This window comes from Biomphalaria glabrata, chromosome 3, assembly GCF_947242115.1.
Source record: "Biomphalaria glabrata chromosome 3, xgBioGlab47.1, whole genome shotgun sequence".
NCBI lineage: Eukaryota > Metazoa > Mollusca > Gastropoda > Planorbidae > Biomphalaria > Biomphalaria glabrata.
The window spans coordinates 42307047-42327115 of record NC_074713.1 but is presented as its reverse complement, the minus strand read 5'-3'; the positions used below and the strand labels follow the sequence as shown (position 1 = coordinate 42327115).

The 20069-nt window shown below is 32.7% G+C and overlaps 1 protein-coding gene across 2 annotated transcripts; it reads right to left on the bottom strand.

Moving 5' to 3' along the window:
- Nucleotides 1–286: 286 nt before the first annotated feature.
- Nucleotides 287–18163, bottom strand: LOC106055378 (uncharacterized). 2 transcript variants are annotated; one of them, XM_056025171.1, is made up of 9 exons: nucleotides 17598–18163; nucleotides 10191–13142; nucleotides 9544–10050; nucleotides 9308–9445; nucleotides 8467–8560; nucleotides 5728–5846; nucleotides 2214–5522; nucleotides 1853–2105; nucleotides 287–848 (listed from the first exon to the last, which is right to left on the bottom strand). In XM_056025171.1, the coding sequence occupies exons 1-9, from the start codon at nucleotides 17901–17903 to the stop codon at nucleotides 736–738; spliced, it is 7791 nt and encodes a 2596-aa protein (XP_055881146.1). In that variant the 5' UTR covers nucleotides 17904–18163; the 3' UTR covers nucleotides 287–735. The 2 variants fall into 2 exon arrangements, with proteins under 2 accessions (XP_055881146.1, XP_055881144.1); XM_056025169.1 differs by having other exon boundaries at nucleotides 1853–5522.
- Between the last annotated feature and the right edge of the window lie 1906 nt (nucleotides 18164–20069).

Here is a 20069-nt window from a genome sequence, read left to right as displayed (position 1 = left end):
ATATTTGTGCAGTTGTTGTATGTTAATTTGTCAAATTAACATTGTGTGATACTTTGGCACATACACATTAATCTTTTGTTTCATAGGAAAAAAATTATCTAAGGAAAGTTTCATATTTCTGGGTATCACTTGGCTGAGTTTGTCTTTATACCGGTACATAGAAGTTCACAAATGTTTGGGGTAGACTGTTTGTTGTAAAGTAATATCCTACTGATACTAGGTACCGGTACTAGTAAATCACAGACACACAATTTCTATAGCATTACAAATAAAAAGTAACACCACATTCTGAATATTACTTTATTGACAACTACTTTTTGAGCACAACATTGCAAATAAGTGCATCAAAGCTGAAAAACAAAATCAAAGTAGGGACTACTTTTCAAAATTGAACATTGAAGAATGAAATTCTAGCCGTGCTTTCTTACTGTACATGTTTTGATATAAATACATAGAATCAAATGCATGAATGAATGAATATTAAAAACACCAACAAACGTTTCATTCTTTATAAAACAGTTTAATCACATTACTCAACATTCAAAATAAAATCAGTTCAATAAAGAAAGAATGTTTTTAAGGTCAAGAATTTGGTTACAAATGTTAAGAATACAATTAATAAAAGCTTTCTTTCTAGGACATAGAATCTTTTATTTACATAAATAGATAAATATATATGGACAAGTGACAACAAATACTGTATCTTACATTTGTATACTTTAGTTCCAAACATTTTCATCCCAAATCTGTTCCGTTGTCTTTATCAGTCAGAATATCAACTAAGTCATAATCCATGGTATCATCATCAAGATCAAGATTAAGACCTTCTGTAGGAGAATTGACTGTGTCTTGAAAAAAAAAAGTATAGGTACCATTATCAATTTTTTATATCATGATGATTACTTAGTATCACTATTACAGAGTTTAAATATTCATATATCAACATGAACAGAGAAACCAAACGTTTTATTCACAAAACACTTCATTGAAATGTTGATGTTCCTGTTCACTGCTGACATATTAAATGTCATTTAATCGCCTGCAGTGATGTCCCCTCCAATGAAGTTCAGTTCCCTGTGACTGTGACGTCTGCTACACTCATTCAGTACAGAGAAAATGTTACCAGCATTAATACTTTCTATCAAAAGTCTGAATGGTGATGATGAGAGTTTTAAAGATACAATTAACCTAGATTAATTCTAAGTTAAGGATCAATTCTCTTACTAATAAGATATCTGGCAACCGAACTTAAGTAATTCTTAAACATAATATTTTAATGTTAATAAATTTAAATACCAATAAATTGTGGGTAAAAAAAAAAAAAAGAGATTAAGACACATCATTCAAAATTGTTCCATGTTCTTTCTCTTAATCAGCAATACGTACACATTTGTTTCACTTTTAATTGACCAAAACAATGTTTTTAAAGAGTGTGGGCTAAAAAAACTTTTTAGATATTAATTTTCCGCATATGGTGACATGGGTTAGTGAGCTTAAGACAATTATTCTATGGTTCATAAAGTTATATATTAATGTTATGAAAATACTTTTTGTTCAATTTGGATAATAAAATATTGCCTAAATCTAGTTCAAATGAGACTATAAATTCTATTATTCAAAATAAAATTTCCTTTTGGTTTTATAAGCATAAATTTGTTTGTGTGAATTTCCCATATAATTTTTTACCAAATATAACATTTTCTGATAATAAGCAAAAAAGTTATTGCCTTTTTAATCATAACAGGGTAGTGAAATACATATGAGCAAAATGGAACATGGGAAATAATTATGGAGAGAAAAGATGAAGACATTATGATGAAGGTGCTTCCAAATAGTTTATTTAAAAACTTACCCAAGTCCTGCTCTTCATCCTGGTCAACAGTGACAATGTCAGGTTCAGCAGGTTCCACCTCACTCACCACACCAGACATTGGAGGGTCTTTACCCTGCCCACTGTGCACCTGGCCATCAGCAGGAGTTACATCCCAGGACACAATATCCATGCCAGCAATATGTCCTGTGCTTATGTCCTTGACAAACAATAAAGCAGCATCCACACCAAGCTCCATCTTTTCATCCTCATTTCTCTGCTGTTGCAGGATCAGGTCACTGTCATCATTTCTCAGCTGTTGCAGGATCAGGTCACTGTCATCATTTCTCTGCTGTTGCAGGATCAGGTCACTGTCATCATTTCTCAGCTGTTGCAGGATCAGGTCACTGTCATCAGAGATATTGGGCAAAACTATGAGGCTTTGGTCCAATATCAACTGATGACTGATGTTGTCTTCTTGATCAACAGACTCCAGCAGATTCATTTCAACAGCTGGAGGCAGGAACTCTTGGTTGGGCATCACCTCGTAGTCAGCTGAGCTTTTCAACTCCAACTCAGGAGGAGATGAAGAAGTGGAACTCTGAACTGAGAGGTTAAAGTCCATGGTGTAGTGTGTACTAGGCTGTTCAGTGGAAATGAACATCTCAGGCTGCACATCCTCTCTAACAAGAAGATCAGAGCTGACTTCCAACAATTCATCTTTTTTGTCTACATCCTCATCCGCATATACAGCAATACAGCCTTCTCTAGTTTGATTTAAATCAAAAGATTCACTGATCTGAACTAATTTGTCATGATCATCAGTATCTGTCATTAGAACATGTGTGTCTTGTGAACGATTAGTAACATTCATCAACTGATCTTTTCTGCACTGATCAGCACCACTAATTTCAGATGAGTGATCTTGCTTCTCTTCACCAACATTGGTGCCTTCAAATGACATAACTTCCTCTTGGCCATCACTTATAGATGCAGATAAGTGTTCTGTTTCTTTAGCATTACTCTTAACTTCAGCCAACTGATCGGGTTTTACTTTGTCATCCTCATTTGTCTCCATAAACTGAAAAGGTTTTTCTTGAATACCGGTACTACCAACTATTCCAATGTGTGAATCTGTTTCTTGACTATCAACAACTTCAGTCAAAGGTTCTTGTTTGTGAAGATCTTCAACACAGGATCCAGTAGGTTGATCTTCACTTATATCAAATAGTTTGGTCAAATGATGTTTTTCTTGACCATCATCCATAACTTCAGTGATCACATCTTGATTTTTCAGACCATCACAAACTAATCCTGTTAGTTTATTTTTTTCTTCATCATCATCAGAAATTTCAATAAATTGGTCTTTATCTTGACCATCAGAAGTTAACTGATCTTCTTTATCTTGACCATCAATAATTTCAGTTAACTGATCTTCTTCTTTATCTTGACCATCAGTAATTTCAGTTAACTGATCTTCTTCTTTATCTTGACCATCAATACTTTCAGTTAACTGATCTTCTTCTTTATCTTGACCATCAGTAATTTCAGTTAACTGATCTTCTTCTTTATCTTGACCATCAGTAATTTCAGTTAACTGATCTTCTTCTTTATCTTGACCATCAGTAATTTCAGTTAACTGATCTTCTTCTTTATCTTGACCATCAATACTTTCAGTTAACTGATGTTCTTCTTTATCTTGACCATCAGTAATTTCAGTTAACTGATCTTCTTCTTTATCTTGACCATCAGTAATTTCAGTTAACTGATCTTCTCCTTTATCTTGACCATCAATACTTTCAGTTAACTGATCTTCTTCTTTATCTTGACCATCAGTAATTTCAGTTAACTGATCTTCTTCTTTATCTTGACCATCAGTTATTTCAGTTAACTGATCTTCTTCTTTATCTTGACCATCAATACTTTCAGTTAACTGATCTTCTTCTTTATCTTGACCATCAGTAATTTCAGTTAACTGATCTTCTTCTTTATCTTGACCATAAGTAATTTCAGTTAACTGATCTTCTTCTTTATCTTGACCATCAGTAATTTCAGTTAACTGATTTTCTTCTTTATCTTGACCATCTGTAATTTCAGTTAACTGATCTTCTTCTTTATCTTGACCATAAGTAATTTCAGTTAACTCATCATCTTGACCACTGCAAGTAACTTCAGGTAGATGATCTTTACCTTGGCCATCTTCATCTTGACCATAAGTAATTTCAGTAAACTGATCTTTTACAACACTGTCACAAGTAGTTTCTATTAGATGACCTTTTTCTTGAACATTAACAACTTCATCTTTTTCTTGACCATCACTCGTAACTTCAGTTGAGTTATCTTTTTCTTGACCATCAGCAGTAGTTTCAATTGAGCTATCTTTTTCTTGACCATCAGCAGTAGCTTCAGTTGAGTTATCTTTTTCTTGACCACTACCAGTAATTTCATTTACTTGATTTTCATCTCCATTACCACTAATTTCTTTCTTTTCACCTACTTCATCAGTCAAATGAGCTTTTTCTTGATTGCTAACAATCCCAGTTTTTTCATTTTGTTTGCCTTTAAAATCCTTATTTTCATCCTGTTTGGATCCAGGTATCTTAGTCTGTTCTTGGGTCCTTTCACTTATCTGTGGTTGAGATGAAAACTGTCTCCGATTATTGTGAGCATTACCAACTGAACCCATTTTATGTCCACCAATATTAGGTTGACAAAAGTTATCCACTAATATATCTTCAGCCCAAATGTTTTTCTGGAAACTAACATTGGCAGATGTATTCTCCTTCATTTCAGTATTTTCCTTCATTTCAGTATTTTCCATCATTTCAGTGTCTGAATCTTCTGCTGATGAATCACTATCACTAAGAAATCGTTTCCTTATAGTCTGTTCTTCTGATTTTCTTTCTTTTTCTTCCTCTCTGTGCTTTTGCATGAGTAGCTTCTGCTTTTCTTTGGCCAATTTGGCCTTGATTTCTAGTTGAATTCTTTGCTCTAATTCTGAAGTTGTAGCTGCTGCAGCAGAACTCTGTTTGGGTTTATTTTTAGTGGATTTGTTTTTGCTAAGCCTAGCAAGCAATGTATCTAAGCTTGGAGCTTTTTTACCCTCTGGCTCTGCAGGCTCCTCTGGTAATGGAATCTCTTTGGGCAGAGGAATACCACTGAGCTCAGCAAAAGAGGCAGCTAAAGAATCATCTTTCTCAATAATCTCTTTTTTGTGTTTGTCAGCTTTTTCACTCTTAGCTTTGTCTTTAGATGTTTCTGACAATGAAGGGAGGCATGGCCCTTCAGGTATGGGAATAGAGGACAGATCCATTGCATCTTTTGTAATTACAGGCAACTGACTTTTCTTGGCCAGGCTGCTTGGTGGTTCAATACTCAAAAACTTGTCCAGAGACCGATTTTTATCTTCCTTTGTTTCCTTCATGGCCACAGTTTGAGATTTTGGCAATGATGTCCAGGTTGGTAACTGTTTACTTGTAAATTTAGGAACTTTTGGCTGACTTTGATCTAAGCAATCTTCATCTAGTTCCATGTCCACTATTTCAGTGTTATCCATTGAGGGTGTTTCCTCCTCAGACTCTGAGTCTTTAATACCAGTCACCCGCAAGTTCTTCTTTTTGGCCCTGGCGCCTTGACCAGACGTTTTACCTCCGTGAGCAGCCTTGGATAAAAGCAGTGACTTTTCGTACATAGGATTTTTAGCGATATATTCCTGTAGAGAAACAAAAAGGCAATATGAGAAGTCAAATTAAAGCTGTGGTTGGTCAAAACAAAAATGGGTTGGTTAATATGAGAGACAAACATTTGAAGGTGACTACTATACTTTACAATCATGTAGGTCACCTATTTATTGTATTGACTAGTGGTAATCAGAAACATTTGAAAGTGACTACTATACTAAAAACATTGCAGGTCACCTGATATTTATTGTAGTGGTTATCAGTTTTGAGATGATCATTAGAGTCAGTAAAATCTCCACAAAATGTTTCACAAATGGTACAGTAGAAACCACTAATAGGGAACATTAGCTCTGCCCCTAGCAAATGAAAAAAAATTATAGAATTATTTATTAATTATTTATTTAAACAAATGTTTACATCCTACATAACATATAGCTTTAATTCAGTGACAATATTTAAAAAAAAAAAAAAAAAAGAAAGAATTAAACAAATCTATTTCTTTTATTTTTAAATATTTTGCCTTTTCATATTTCATTAGATTAGAGATATGTAAGTGATTTCCTAGAGAAGCCATTTCAAAATTTTAAAGAAATTATTAAGAAATGATTATGAAAAGCTTACTTGACTAATATTAGCAAAACAAAAAAAAACTAACTGTTATTAACTAAACTGTTATTATTATTTCATGAGTTATGCAGTACATAATATATAAAATAAAGATGCTCAAAACATATGTTTGTCACTAAAATTAAGATTCTTTTTGTAAAAATGTTTTTTTTTTCATAAAACTTGTGTACATCTGTTGGTACCATTGACATTATGAGGAAATAGATCAAATCAGAATCTCTTATTACAGATTTCCATCTATGGCAGATACGTTGAAATAGTCAGCTATTTGGTGCATCTGGTGTACAGAATAGAGAAGGTCTAGGCAATAAACTCTGTATTTCAAAAGGGATATAATTTTTGTGCACTTATTGACACTGCAAAATCAAATTTCTAAACTCTTCCCCTTGTAGCACAAAATAATATCAATATGGAAAAAAGTAACAGAAATTTTGTTTCTTGGCATTAGCTCGAGATATGTCATAAGTAACTTTTCAATTTAGTGTCCTGCTTATTTTATAGATTTAGTTCAATCTCTCTTCAATCTTCTTATTAAGAAAGTTCTCTTTTATCCCCTCTCCTTTTCTCACTAACACTTTCTCTTCTTTTCAATGTTACTATATTTTATAGCTTAAAAACATAAACGGGATTATTTAAAATTCTGTAAAATTTCTTTCAAAACTAAAACAGGCCCACATGCAAGACATCTTGCTAAACATTAGAAATGCCTCCAACGTTTCAAACTTTTTTGAGTTTATTTTCATTTAATATGATGAAATATAAGGTTGTAGGTGCAAGGAGAATGCATTTCTGCAGCTCAAAATGTAAGACATTGTTTGGTGACACCCCTCTAGACAGCCTAAATAGCTAACATTAGATTTCATCTAGAAGGCTAATTAGCCAATCAACATCTAAATCAAGGCTCAATGTCTTTTCCGCACCTTCTTTGTCCCCCTCTTACACCTCCCTTACCACTCATAAGCTTTCTAAGAGAGGGGTAAAAGGATACCCAATGCTTAATGTGACTGGCTAACTTCATATTTGTATACTGGCGGCCATCTTTTTTAAAGAGATTTTTGTGTAAATAATATGCATTTTGATTAAGGGTAGGTAGGTCTGGTGATCAGATCTAATCATGACTCAGTAGGCTTCAATTTCTAGGTCTCCACACACAAATACAAACTTCTTTTTTTTTGTTGACACAATAATTATTCAACTATATCTGAGTTGTGTATATACTATTTTATCATAGCACTTGGTATTTATCTATACTAGATTGAAAACTAGGAAGAAAAGTTACAATGTGGCTAAAAATGCAATATTTTCCATTACATTTTATAATTACAAAAATGGCAACAGCGTACTTAATGACTTAGTTTACTTACAAAGCTACAAGATCTAGATCTATATATTGATAATATAATCTAGATCACAAAAAATAACTTGATATTGAGACAATATTTTCCAGAAAGAATGAATTTTAGTTTGATATTGTATTATTTTAGTAGAAATTGGTGTGCTACAAGCACTATAAGAAGCAGAGCCTTTGGCCGTGATTATCAATGAAATGAATGCAGGTACTTAAGCCTTATCTGAGAAACAAAACAGGCCCAAACAGAGATGAACACAAATATTCAATTTTTTTTTTAGTATGCATTATAAAAACAGATAATGAAGATAAGGCCAATAAAATATTTCTTTTTAAAGAATTCTGACTTTGCAGAACAAAATATTGCCGTTTGAACTTTTGGTATTTTTGTGGGATATTTCTGGAGAATGCAGAAAGATAGGTATGCCATGAGTATCTAATCTTGGTGGTATAGGTTTCTCACAGCTGTTACAGTTGTCTCTTACCATTCTCTTACCAGAATGCTACACCACTACTATCAAATAGGCATACAATATAACCTTCATGTTTTAAGAAGTCTAGAATGAAGTAAATTGTCTTGAATTTAAGTATTGTCATAATAAAATTGAAGTCATTTTTCAAAGACAAAAATTTTTTTTCTGAATTAAACTACAAGATAAAATTGTTTGGTTAAGTCTCAGCTCAATTTGTTAGCCACTTTTGACATCAGACCTGTGACGTGGCAACAAGCTATTGGTCTAAACTGTCCACATTTTGAAACATCACAGGTCAACGTTCAAGCCTTCTATAACAATTGGCCTCATCATGAGGTGCATGATGGAAATTTCTCCTGTTTTGATGGCCAAAGGTCAGGAGAACATTAGAATGACCATTAACTAATAAGTGATAAGGTTAAAAAAAAAGTCATCAATTAGGATAAAATTTAAAACACTAAAACTAAAGAAATTCTTTGCATGGTTAAAAAAGAGAGATGAAAAAAGTTATTTAAATAGAGAGTCTACCTTTGACTCGTCTACTCCTGGCCACACCAACTCTACGTATTGTTTGGTCAGGTTTCTTGGCTGCCTTCCATGGCTTTTTAGCTTTTTCAACCACCTAAAGTATAAAAAATAATGTCTAGTATAAATTTGGCATTGTCATTTCTAATGTAGAATAAGAAACTAAACTGTCAGCTAATGAATGTTTAGCAAATAGGTCTAGCTGCTTTAGTCCTAAATGTTATATATGCAATTGCCAATTGCAGTAAGAATTACTGGCTGAATTACTAACCCAGATCTGTCCTAAGTTAAAATCAAACAGTATGGACATTTACAGTCAGTATTAAATGTTCCATAGAAATCCTTTTGCTTTGTTTGACAATAGTTTTACATGTTTCGAATGTCACTTCAAAATCAAAGCTGAAGATTATTACATCCTAACTAAAACTTCCTGCAGGAATTGGGTAGGGGGCAGCAGGAAAGGCTTGAACCCAATATCATCTAAACAACAGTTGAGAGCACATAGTCATCATAGTCATGCCGTGCCACATGACCCATATGCAGTCATTATAAATAAGTTTGTTAAAAAAAAATGTTATGTTGGCTGCTAGTTTTGAACTACTGAGCTGTGAAATAAGTCACATCTCTTTTACTTCAAGTTTTCCAATTCTAATAGTTATGTGAATACATTCTGATGAATTAACTTTTTCACTAGACTTATCTTGGCCTATCTGCAAGACATTTTATTCAATAAAATCAATAATTATTCCATTATATTATTAATATTATAATTTTATCAATAATTATAGGTATATAGCCTATGTAAACCTTAAGTATATGAAGTGATATATAAATAAATTCTTACAGCTTTATGCTTTTTCCCATGAAAGTGTTGAAAAAGCTGATCCAAATTATTGGCTGATGCATTACAATGAATGCACCAATAATTTCCGCTGTCACAATATTCAAAATATGTTTTCTGTTGACTTGAAGAATCAGGAGGCTAAAATACATTTAAAGGAAATGTTACTAAAACAACATTTTAACATATCTTAGTGTCAAACAACTGTGTAAGAATCAGATACAATTTTTATAATTTACCTTTTGCTCAACTTCTTTTGTGTTGACAGTTTCCTGCTTCTGGTTAACTGCATCTGTTGAAACAGTTTTCTGGGGTGTAGATTTTGTCACTGGGGTCTGAGACTTTTTCTGCGCTGATGTGGCAGCATTGGCCACGCTGGTATTTTTTGTTGATTCAGCTTTTGCTTTAGCTTGTTTTGCTTTAATTGTGGCTTTGGCCTTATCAAGATTTTTCTTTAGATTTAACGGAGGCGGAGATGGCGGTATAATGACTGGAATAGTCAGAGGAATATTTAAGTTTGGTATGCTGAGTCGCTGAATTTCTTTTTCAATTACAGCCTGGCTTTCTTCATTTTTTAAAAGTTCTGGTTCTTTACCCGCCGAGCCAGTTCGACGGCTTTTTCTTAAAAGTTCATTTTGTTCCCTCCTTAATTGTGTTAAGTCAACTTTTAAGGAACTTATTCTCAGCTGCCTTAGAGATAAATCGTTTAAAAGCTTTTGCCTTTCTTCTGGGGTTGATTGACTCAACTGAAAAAAATGGATGGTTAGATGAAAATAAAATATGAGAATCTTTATTTTTATTAAAACTGCAAATTGTATTCATTAATTTAAACAGCAAACATTAATTTAAACAGCAAACTAAAACAAATAATAATTTTAAAACACACCTGTGTTAACATTTCTTTCCTGCCATCTTGTGTAAAATATGGAAACTTTTCAAGAGCTGCGAGCATAGTTTGTTTCACAAGATCGACATTTTGACCTTTCTCTATCAGCATCTTCTGAAGGTAGGCTTTTCTTTCTTCTGGACCCAGTTTAGATACATCCACTTTTTCCTCTTTCACATTCTGTTCGAATGATTTTTGTGTTTTGGAAGAGACCGGTAATTTTTTAGAAGTGTTTTCAATTCTATTCCCGCTGGGTTTCTCATCTTTTTCAAGTGGTTTTCTCTCATCTGAGGTCCTCTTTCTTAATGGCGACTTTTTTCGGTACGGAGATCTTCTATAACTTTTTAAAGGTGACTGATATCTTTCAGGGGACACACGTCGACGCCTTTCAGTAGATCTTGATCTGTGCCTAATAGGAGACCTGTTTGTATGTTTATAAGGTGATCTCGACCTGCGCCGTCCAGATGATCTACGGTAATCTGGAGAATAAGATTTCTGTGTTTCCATTTTTTTACTGTAATTACCATTTCTTGACTTGTCATTCTCATTTGAATAATTCAAAGGTGACTTTGATCTATCTGAATATTTGTCCTCTATTTTATTTGTTGGATAGGAACGATTGCTAACAAATTTCGGAGACTTCTCTCGACCAGGAGACCTATAGTAAGGGCCTGACTTGCGCTCTGGAGAATGGGATCTAAGCGGAGATGCTCTGAATTCTGGAGATCTACTTTTTGGCCTTGAAATATTTGGATAATGAAGTGGGCTTTGTGGAGTTAATGAGCTCTTCTGATCCCTTAACCTACTATCATTTTTTGATTGGTCTTTATAATCATAAGCCTTTCTGTCTTTGGAAATTGGTGACAAAGACCTTCTACGTTTAGCCTCTGGTGATTCATTTTTTAAACTAGGAGATCTAGAGTATGGCCTCTTCTCTTGCTTGGCAGGCAGTATTATTCTCCTGCTTCCCATAAATGGCTCATCTGCATCTTCATTAGTGCGGGATAAAACACGCAGATTTTCAACATGAGCACTTCTAGTTGTTAATTTTGTCAGTAAACCACTGCTGAGGTCTTCATTCTTTCGACTGCTGAACGTTGTTAACAATGGCACAACAGGTGATTTGTTAAAGTCACCTTCATCTGGATAATAATATTCATCCTTTGGATCATCTTTGAACCTCTCTAAATATTTCTCCTCACCAGAATGACCAACAACATATCTACCCCTCGGAGGGGATATCAAATCCCTATCTCTGGTATACGAATTTGACCTTGGTGGAGATTTCAAATCCCTATCTCTGGTATATGAGCTTGATCTTGGTGAAGATTTCAAATCCCTATCTCTGGTATATGAGCTTGATATTGGTGAAGAATTCAAATCTCTGTCTCTGGTATATGAGCTAGATCTTGGTGAAGATTTCAAATCTCTGTCTCTGGTATAAGAGTTTGTTCTAGGTGGAGATTTCAAATCCTGGTCCCTAGAATAAGAGCTTGATCTTGGTGGGGATTTCAGATCCCTATCAATAGAATACGAGGCAGGTCTTAATTCTCTTCTTTGAGAAGCTATAACATTTCTTTCATCTTCTTTAAAGCCTGAGCCACCCCTATCGTCTGTTATTCCAGGACTTCTGTGGTCCCATTTTTTATATTTCTCATATCTATCGTCATGAAGTGAGTCTTTCTCAGGAGAAGTGGATCTATACCTGTTCTCAGGATATTTATTTGCTTCATAATCTCTACCTCTTTGACTACTCGCCCTAGCCTCTTTAATAAGGGCTTCCAGGCTTGCTTCCCTTTTATTGGGCCTAACCAAGGTGTCTTTTAACTCAGCATCAAACATATGTGTACCTAAAAAGGAAGCTGACTGATCAACAATCCCTACCTGAACCTCATCTTGTTGTTTTTTCTGCCGTGCAAGTTCCTGCATGCGCTTTGATAGGTCAAAATTGAACCCAATAGACTGCAAAATATTTTGCACAGTTGTATCTAGATCTTCACTTTCTTTTTTTGATGGTTCAGCTGGTGCTTGTGAGAAAGTAGACTCAAGTTTGTCTGATATTTTCTTTTTGAAAAATGGATCCACATTGGCCAGTTTGTCTTTCTTCAATGTTTTCTGACTCTCATCTCCTCTATGAATGGATTGCCTCCACTGCTCATAAAGTTTATCTTTAATATCAAATGTATCTCCCTCTTTCAAAGGCTCGGAAGCAGAGGAAATAGCATTCACTGACCAAAAAGGTTGCCTACTATTGGATTCTTTAGACTGAGTTTCCTTAATAGAATCATCCTTACTGTAAAGATAATTGTCTTCATCAGGGTCAGCATAAGAAGATAACTGGCTAAGAGCATTTTTACTGGAGTTTGAGCTTGTATTGGCAACAGGTACTGGATCGACAGGAGCAGATTTGTTCTGTAGCAACTGCAATGTTTTTTCAAGAACACTTGTTTTTGAAAAAATATCTGTGCTACCTGCATCATCTTCTTTGCGTTTCAGAATTGATCTAGGCTTGTTACCACCAGAGGCAGAAGGAAACAGCTGGGAGGCTGAGCTTTGAGAACTTTCCAGAAAAGTAATGTTTTCATTACTTTTCATTTGTAGAGACTGTTCAAGTTTTGCAGTAGCCTTTGAAATCCCAGCAAATAAAACATTTTTCAGCTTTTCATCTTTTAGAAGTTCATAAATATCAGAATACTTGTCAGGGTTGTTTCTGTCTTCTCCAGATTTATCATGGGGGGGCTTGTCTATCTTTTCATCATGCTCTCTGGACTGTGAATATTCTCTTGTCATGACAGATTCTTTATAGCTTCTTTCCCCTATTCTTTCACCAAAAGGGCCATCATATCTTCCTTTTTGTGGGTCTGCGGCTGAACGATCATGACGACTCTCAAAATTCTGGTAGTGAGCAGGACCCGATGGTTGAGAAAATTGTCTATTAGAATAGGTGTCTCCCTGACAATTACAATAAAATATGTTAGAACAGAAAATAAAATGTCTAAAAAAAAATGCAAAGCACTTGGCCAATTAAAATTTTATGCCAAAAATAAATCTATTTATTTATTTAAATGTGCATTTCATTCAAAACTAAAAAAGCAATATGACTGTAATTAACAAGTTCTAAAATATATTATTATTTATATATATATATATATATTCACTCTAATGATCGAGTGCATTACATAGTTACAAATAGTACATTATATTAATTTTTTTTTTAACAATGGCACGGGTTTGGCCAGTCTAGATATCATCAACATATAAAAGTAAGTGCTATTCCTTAAAATATAAATAGAGATGATATAATAAATCATTCATTTTAAATTATGCGCAAGTGGGTTCACATGAAACTATGCTACTCTAGAACAAAAGGAATGAGGAGCAGAAATATTTTGATTACATCATTTGAGTGTTAAAGCTATACTAGATACTATAACAAGAGACGCGATGATTTAAGTCCAGACCTATGTCTATTTTTAGATATGCAATTGCAGCAACACAAGTGTCTAGTCTAGATAAAGGTAAATTTATTTACAAATTTAGTTGTAATAATATTAATAACTTTAGGCCTACATTTAATACTTGTATTGAAAAAATATATATTTACAGAACTATTTCATTACATAGTGTAATTATTTATCATCTATAACATATTTGTAAAATATCCCTGACTGACACATTCACTGTTGTACATGTATTGACATAAAATTTCATACACAGGTTCCTTTTACCTCTGAGGTTCTCACTAAGAACTAAATGCTAATAGCATAGAAAAGATAAAACAAGGTCTAATCTTATTTTGCTACATTCAAAAAGGGTTAAATATATAAACTATTACAATTAATAAAAACCAAAATGATATATAATATATATTTCTTTTTATTTAGACAACAAAATACAAAGATAAATGTAGAAAGAAACGGGAATGTGTATGAAGGACTAACTTGGAATGTGTACGAAGGACTAACTTTTTGGTGTTGGCCAGGGAGGGTAGCGGATAAGTTTAAAAGCTAATAAAATTAACTGGCAATATCTTTGGAAACAGAATCTAGAATCTAAATGAATAACCTCAACCTCAAATTGATGCAAATCAGCTATTGGCTATCATTGAGCATTTCGATATCAGCCAGTGAAGTAGACTGAAATAAATTTTCTCCAAAAAGACAATCTGTTCCACTTTTGCATTTGTCAAAAACTAAATTGTGTGTTGATAGTAAAATTAAGTGTTGTTTATTTTGTATACAAATGAAGAATTGCAATATTTCTATAGGGGGTGTCTTTATTATTACAGTGTTGGCTTATTTTTACTGAAATTAATATAAAAAAGCTTTTGAATTTGGTTTTTATCTTAAATTTAAATATATTTAATGGAACAATTTTGTACATATTTATCAAAATGGATTTCCTTTAGAGTTGTGATTTATAATAAATTATATAAATTTTACAAACATATTTGTGCATTGGTTTCCTCAGATGACTCATTTTTGTAACCCATCATTCTAAAAAATTAAAACTTTTCAAGAGTTAGCTTTCATTTAAAAACATTTAGATCTTACAAAATTACCTGCGTGCAAAAAACACAAGATATGAAATAATAACAACTTTGCAAAGAAAGCAACCTCCCTTTCAAACAAAAAATAATATATATTATATTTCACTTGCAACTTTAACTGATCATGGCTATTTCTTATATATGAGCCAATGTTGCAGTGCTGGTCAGAACAATTAAAAAAAAAGATTTTCTGATGGTGCACTTGTACAATTTTGCAGGTGACATATTTTCAATTTTGTTTTTTTTTTTTTTTATGTAATAGTAAATTTTATTTTTGTATTACATCTTAAAAAATTGATACAGAATTATAATCTTCTCTTTAAGTTGTGCTAGAGCTACTACTAGTGCTAGTAGAGTTTATTATGAGTGTATTTAGATATCTATTATAATCTAAGTTAGGTACTCTCACAGGCGGCCATATTGGATCTAAAAACACATTTGACATCAAAACAATTTCCTGTTCAGGTTTTACAAAACTGAAATTAAGCATGTCCTAAGAAAAGACATTGCTTTATAACTGAGTGTTTTTATAACATTTTCTTGAGTTTATTCTAAAGATAAGAGGTTCCTCTAACAGCTAGTGGGAAAAAAATTTTTTTTTTCTCTTACTATGTCCAAAATATTTTAATCTGAAAAATTTGAAATTTTCAAATAACAAGGAAAAAAAAATAGGTCTCCGAACATCTTTAGTTTTAAACCATACACTTAGAAAATTCATTCAGCTTTCCAATGATACCAAGTTTATTATGATTAAACGAGTCAACGATATTTTAAAACTTAGCACACTTTTTTCAGGTACTAGAATTTCACTAAGGTCGGGATGACCTTTTCTCATTAATATCCGTTTTTTACATCAGAAAAATAAAATTAGTGTACACTAAAACATGTAAAATTGAATGAATCACCTCTTTATACCTATATCATTGCTTATTAACATAAAATATAATAAATATCTGTATTCTTGGGAGTTCTTTTGGTCAGTCGATGTCGAAGCTAAAATCTGTAAATCTAGGTATCTAAAATATTCTTTCAAATAAATATACTTAAATAGATCTAAATCTTAAATCTAAAGATTCTTTTTCTAATCTACACTATTGTTTTATAACTAGATAGATCTAGATCAATTTAGAAGCTTATTGTGTTGAAAACTTAACAACCAGGAGCATTTTTCTTTTTATAGACTATTTAAGAAAATTAGAAAAAAATTGTATTTTTTTCGTAATTTACTAATGATATTTTAAATTTTTAATTTCATTTTGATTTGCCACATATAAATTAAAATTCCTCCTTTAAAACTGTACAATTTGATATATACTTTTGTATATGTATTCACAATAGTTTTTTAAATATTCACATTTAAACAAAATTTGCTTCACTTTTTTTTTTATTCTCTATATATATAAAGTCCATAGGATGTCAGGACGCCTCGGACAAACTTAAAATCACAATAACTTTTGGTAATGTACCATTTGGCGGGCGGGGTCGCCATTTTGGAATAGGTACAACAACAAACCAGATTGGCTGTATTTATTTTATTTGTGCTGGTTTCTAAAAACACCTGGCTAACGTGTTGTTACCAACTCTCTAGTCTTGTTATGTTATTATTATTATAATTTGTTTAGTTTGGTATTAGGTGCATGTATTATTTTATTATGTTTTTGTATATTTTTTTATTGTTTTTCAAATTGTCAATTAAATCTATTTTCAAAATTCAGCAAGTGTTTGTGTGTTTATATTATATATAATAATAAAACAATCTCCTAGTTGTTCTTTTTAAAATTTTATTATAAAACGTAACTGACTGCCACGCTTGAACTGGTGTTGAACAGACACTCGCTGGACATAACGAGTGGATTTTATTGTGTTTTAAAAAAAACAAAGTAGTGTAACATTTAATAGAAAGTAGTGTACTATTTGATCAAATTGTTGTTAATTATTGTATGGACACTACAGTTTTCCCTATCCCTTCCTATAACCGTACACTACTTTCTATTAAATGTTACACTACTTTGTTTTTTTTAAAACACAATAAAATCCACTCGTTATGTCCAGCGAGTGTCTGTTCAACACCAGTTCAAGCGTGGCAGTCAGTTGCTCTGCATCCTTCTTATTTACCTAATACCAAACTAAACAAATTATAATAATAATAACATAACAAGACTAGAGAGTTGGTAACAACACGTTAGCCAGGTGTTTTTAGAAACCAGCACAAATAAAATAAATACAGCCAATCTGGTTTGTTGTTGTACCTATTCCAAAATGGCGACCCCGCCCGCCAAATGGTACATTACCAAACTTTTGAACCAATAATGCTAGCATAATAAATGTGGTGTTGTTGGAAAGCATTTTTCATCATCTTTCATTCTGTTACACATTTGTTGGTATAGGATTAATTTAAATTTTTTGGTGCAACTACCTAATCTAAGTACATTATAAATCAATTTAAATAAGTTGTTTACAATCATTACAATGTATATTAGTATATAAATTAGAATACTGAATACATATAATATATAGTAGCTGTATAGTTAGTTTATATTTTTATATAATATTAATATTTTAATATATATTATTTATAAATATAACTTTACAGAGTCTAATTAAGATGCACAACTAGATAAGGCATATGGATATGCATAGGAAATTAATTCTCTTCTCTTTTGTTGAAGAGATTCTGTAATTTATAATATATAATTATATTATAATTATATGTATACTTAGTACTATACTATACATCTGTAAATTTCTACTTTTTCTTTTTTTAAGTACATTAAGTTCATTAACTTAATATCAGAGTAGATCTAGATTCTAGATCAAAATAGAATTTAGATTTTAGTTATCATAAAGAATTTACTCACAACATAGCTACTAGATCTATCTGATATGTGGTCTTGCTGAACAGCAGATGAAATGTGTGTAAATGATGGAACTCCAGGGTTTTGAAGGCTTGGTGGAACTCCTGTTGTTGAAAATCTGCTACTGTAGAATTCATTCGGTGTGTATCCAGAATTATAAGAATTAGCTTCAGGGGGATAATTATTATAAGGTAAATTCCTTTGATTAGACCTTCCATCATTCTGCCTCTGTGATGAACCGTATCGAGATCTATCATCATGGGCATGATCTTCGGAATATCTCGATCGACCTCCACCGCGATAATTCATCTTAGTAATTGTTAATTGATTGATTTAAACAAAAACAAATCAAATGGCAATGAAAACAAAACAAAAATGTGTGGTGTGAATGAGTTGTGATAATTAGATCTTAGATCTAGGGTCTAGATCTAGATCTAAATGATGCATTTATTACAATTGAAATGAACAAAGATAAAATTAGAATGTAAACTCTGGATGTATTATTATTATTATTATAGTGTCACATAGTGTCGGCCATTTTATCTCATCTTACTTCCGGTTACCAGCGTTTTTTATAAATGTTGAATTGAAAATACAATTTAAGATTTCTAAAATTAATCCAACACTAGAACTATATTGAACATATGATAGATCTAGATCTAGATCCTATATAATGCTATATTAGATAGACACTATAGTCTATGATAATAGATTATACATCGTCTTGAAAAGGATCACAAATTCACATCAGAATCTGAACAGACTGAAGAATTGTGATTATCCCCTTATATTATAGAGACGCGAGTTAGAGATGTAAAAAAAAAAAAAATCAAGATTAGCAGTAGGCCTACGTGTTATGATAATTCATTTCTATTGCGCGTTAACTTTCAAAGCGATTTACACACTAAATTAACAAAGTTGTAGGGGGGACCATAAAACAGATTAGTTTTTTCTTTGTTTTTTTTTTTTTTTTTGAGTTTTGCCTCTTAAAATCAATAATTATAAGATGTATATTTACTAGAAACTAGAATGTAGTAGAATGTTTAATAAAAAAAAATGCAATTAACACTAAAAAGAAACTGGTAGATCTACGCAACTACATGGATTTAAAAAAAAAAAAGATTGACCGAGTTTAGCATATGACAGGCAAGTGACGAGGGAGTTCAAACACAGAAAAAAAACTTGAAAAAAAAACTTGATGTTATCAAAGCCCTGCACCAAAATGCGTTACTATATAGCTCAGTACTTCTGAACAACCAAATTGGATAAAGTTTATATCTTATATTTTAGGACATCTATAGGAGTGCGGCAAGGATGCAATGCATTCTTTTTAAAACATTTCCGGGAATATTATGATGGAAACTAATAAAATTTACTCCTAGCTTGACCATAAACGGGCTGCCTATTTTCAATCTCAGGCTTGCAGATAATATTGACCTCACTGGAGAAAATACTGGCATGCAGGTAAAAAATCTTACTTCAAAAGAGGATGATTCAGCGAGAGCCGTTGGCATGAAAATCAGTGCTGAGAAGAGAAAAATACTAGTTTGTGGTAGAGATCATTGAGATGCTGCATACAGTTAAATGGTCAAACATTAGAAGTCGACTCATTTAAATATAGGGTCAAACATAACAAGAGATGGGGGTGTCTATATTAAAGACATAGAAGAAAAAAAAAAAAAAAAAAGGCCAAGCTTGGCATCCGGTGTCATGAGCAATTTTTTTTTTTTTTTTTTTTGTGGAAACCTGGAAGAATATCATCAGCTTCCCAGTAAACTTAAAGTTGTATTCTTCGCTTCTTTATGGTTTTCAAAGTTGAACACTGAAGCATTTGAGAGTAAATGCTACACAAAAAATGCTAGGTATCAGATACCAGGAAAAGAAGATAAATGAGTTTGTTCTTTTAAAACTCAATACTCTGGCAAGCAAAAAAAAAAAAAAAGAAAAACTGAATACTGTGGAGAGACAAAAGCTGAACTGGTCGATATTATTGTAAGACATGTCTCACTATCAAAAGTCATCCTTCAGGGCACAAAGGAGTGAGCAAGAAGAAAGGGTCGTCCAAAGAAAAGCTGACTGGACAATGTAAAAGAGGGACCGGGTTCTCTGTTGATATCCTTCTAAGAACAGCTGCTGACCGGGAAGAGTGGAGGAACTGCCACAGCTTCCCTAGGACGAAATTCAAGGGACAGGCGAGATGAGAGAAAACTTTGCGGCCTGCTTGCACAGTTGTAATTGTTTACACAAGTGGAAGCTTTGACCCTAACCTGGCTCAGTGGGTTAGGTCTTCAGCGATGCACTGATAAGTTAGTATGAAATGGAAACCTTAAATTTGTAAAGGCATGTGATGAGGATCCGGTTTATGAATCATATTGGAAGCGGCTATCCTACGGTTATGTGGGAATACGAAGGACTGCCCTCGTGGGGCATATGGCTCCTACCTCGAAAGATAATGGATGTGCCCAAATGAATTAC

Bases quoted from the DNA above. Each gene is read 5' to 3' on its own strand.
- LOC106055378 (XM_056025169.1), bottom strand. From the start codon at position 17,903: ATGAATTATCGCGGTGGAGGTCGATCGAGATATTCCGAAGATCATGCC. The intron at 9,446-9,543 runs GTAAATTATAAA...AATGTATTTTAG, and splicing joins CAAAAGAAGTTGAGCAAAAG to CCTCCTGATTCTTCAAGTCA. The intron at 8,561-9,307 runs GTAAGAATTTAT...TTTATACTTTAG, and splicing joins ATGGGAAAAAGCATAAAGCT to GTGGTTGAAAAAGCTAAAAA.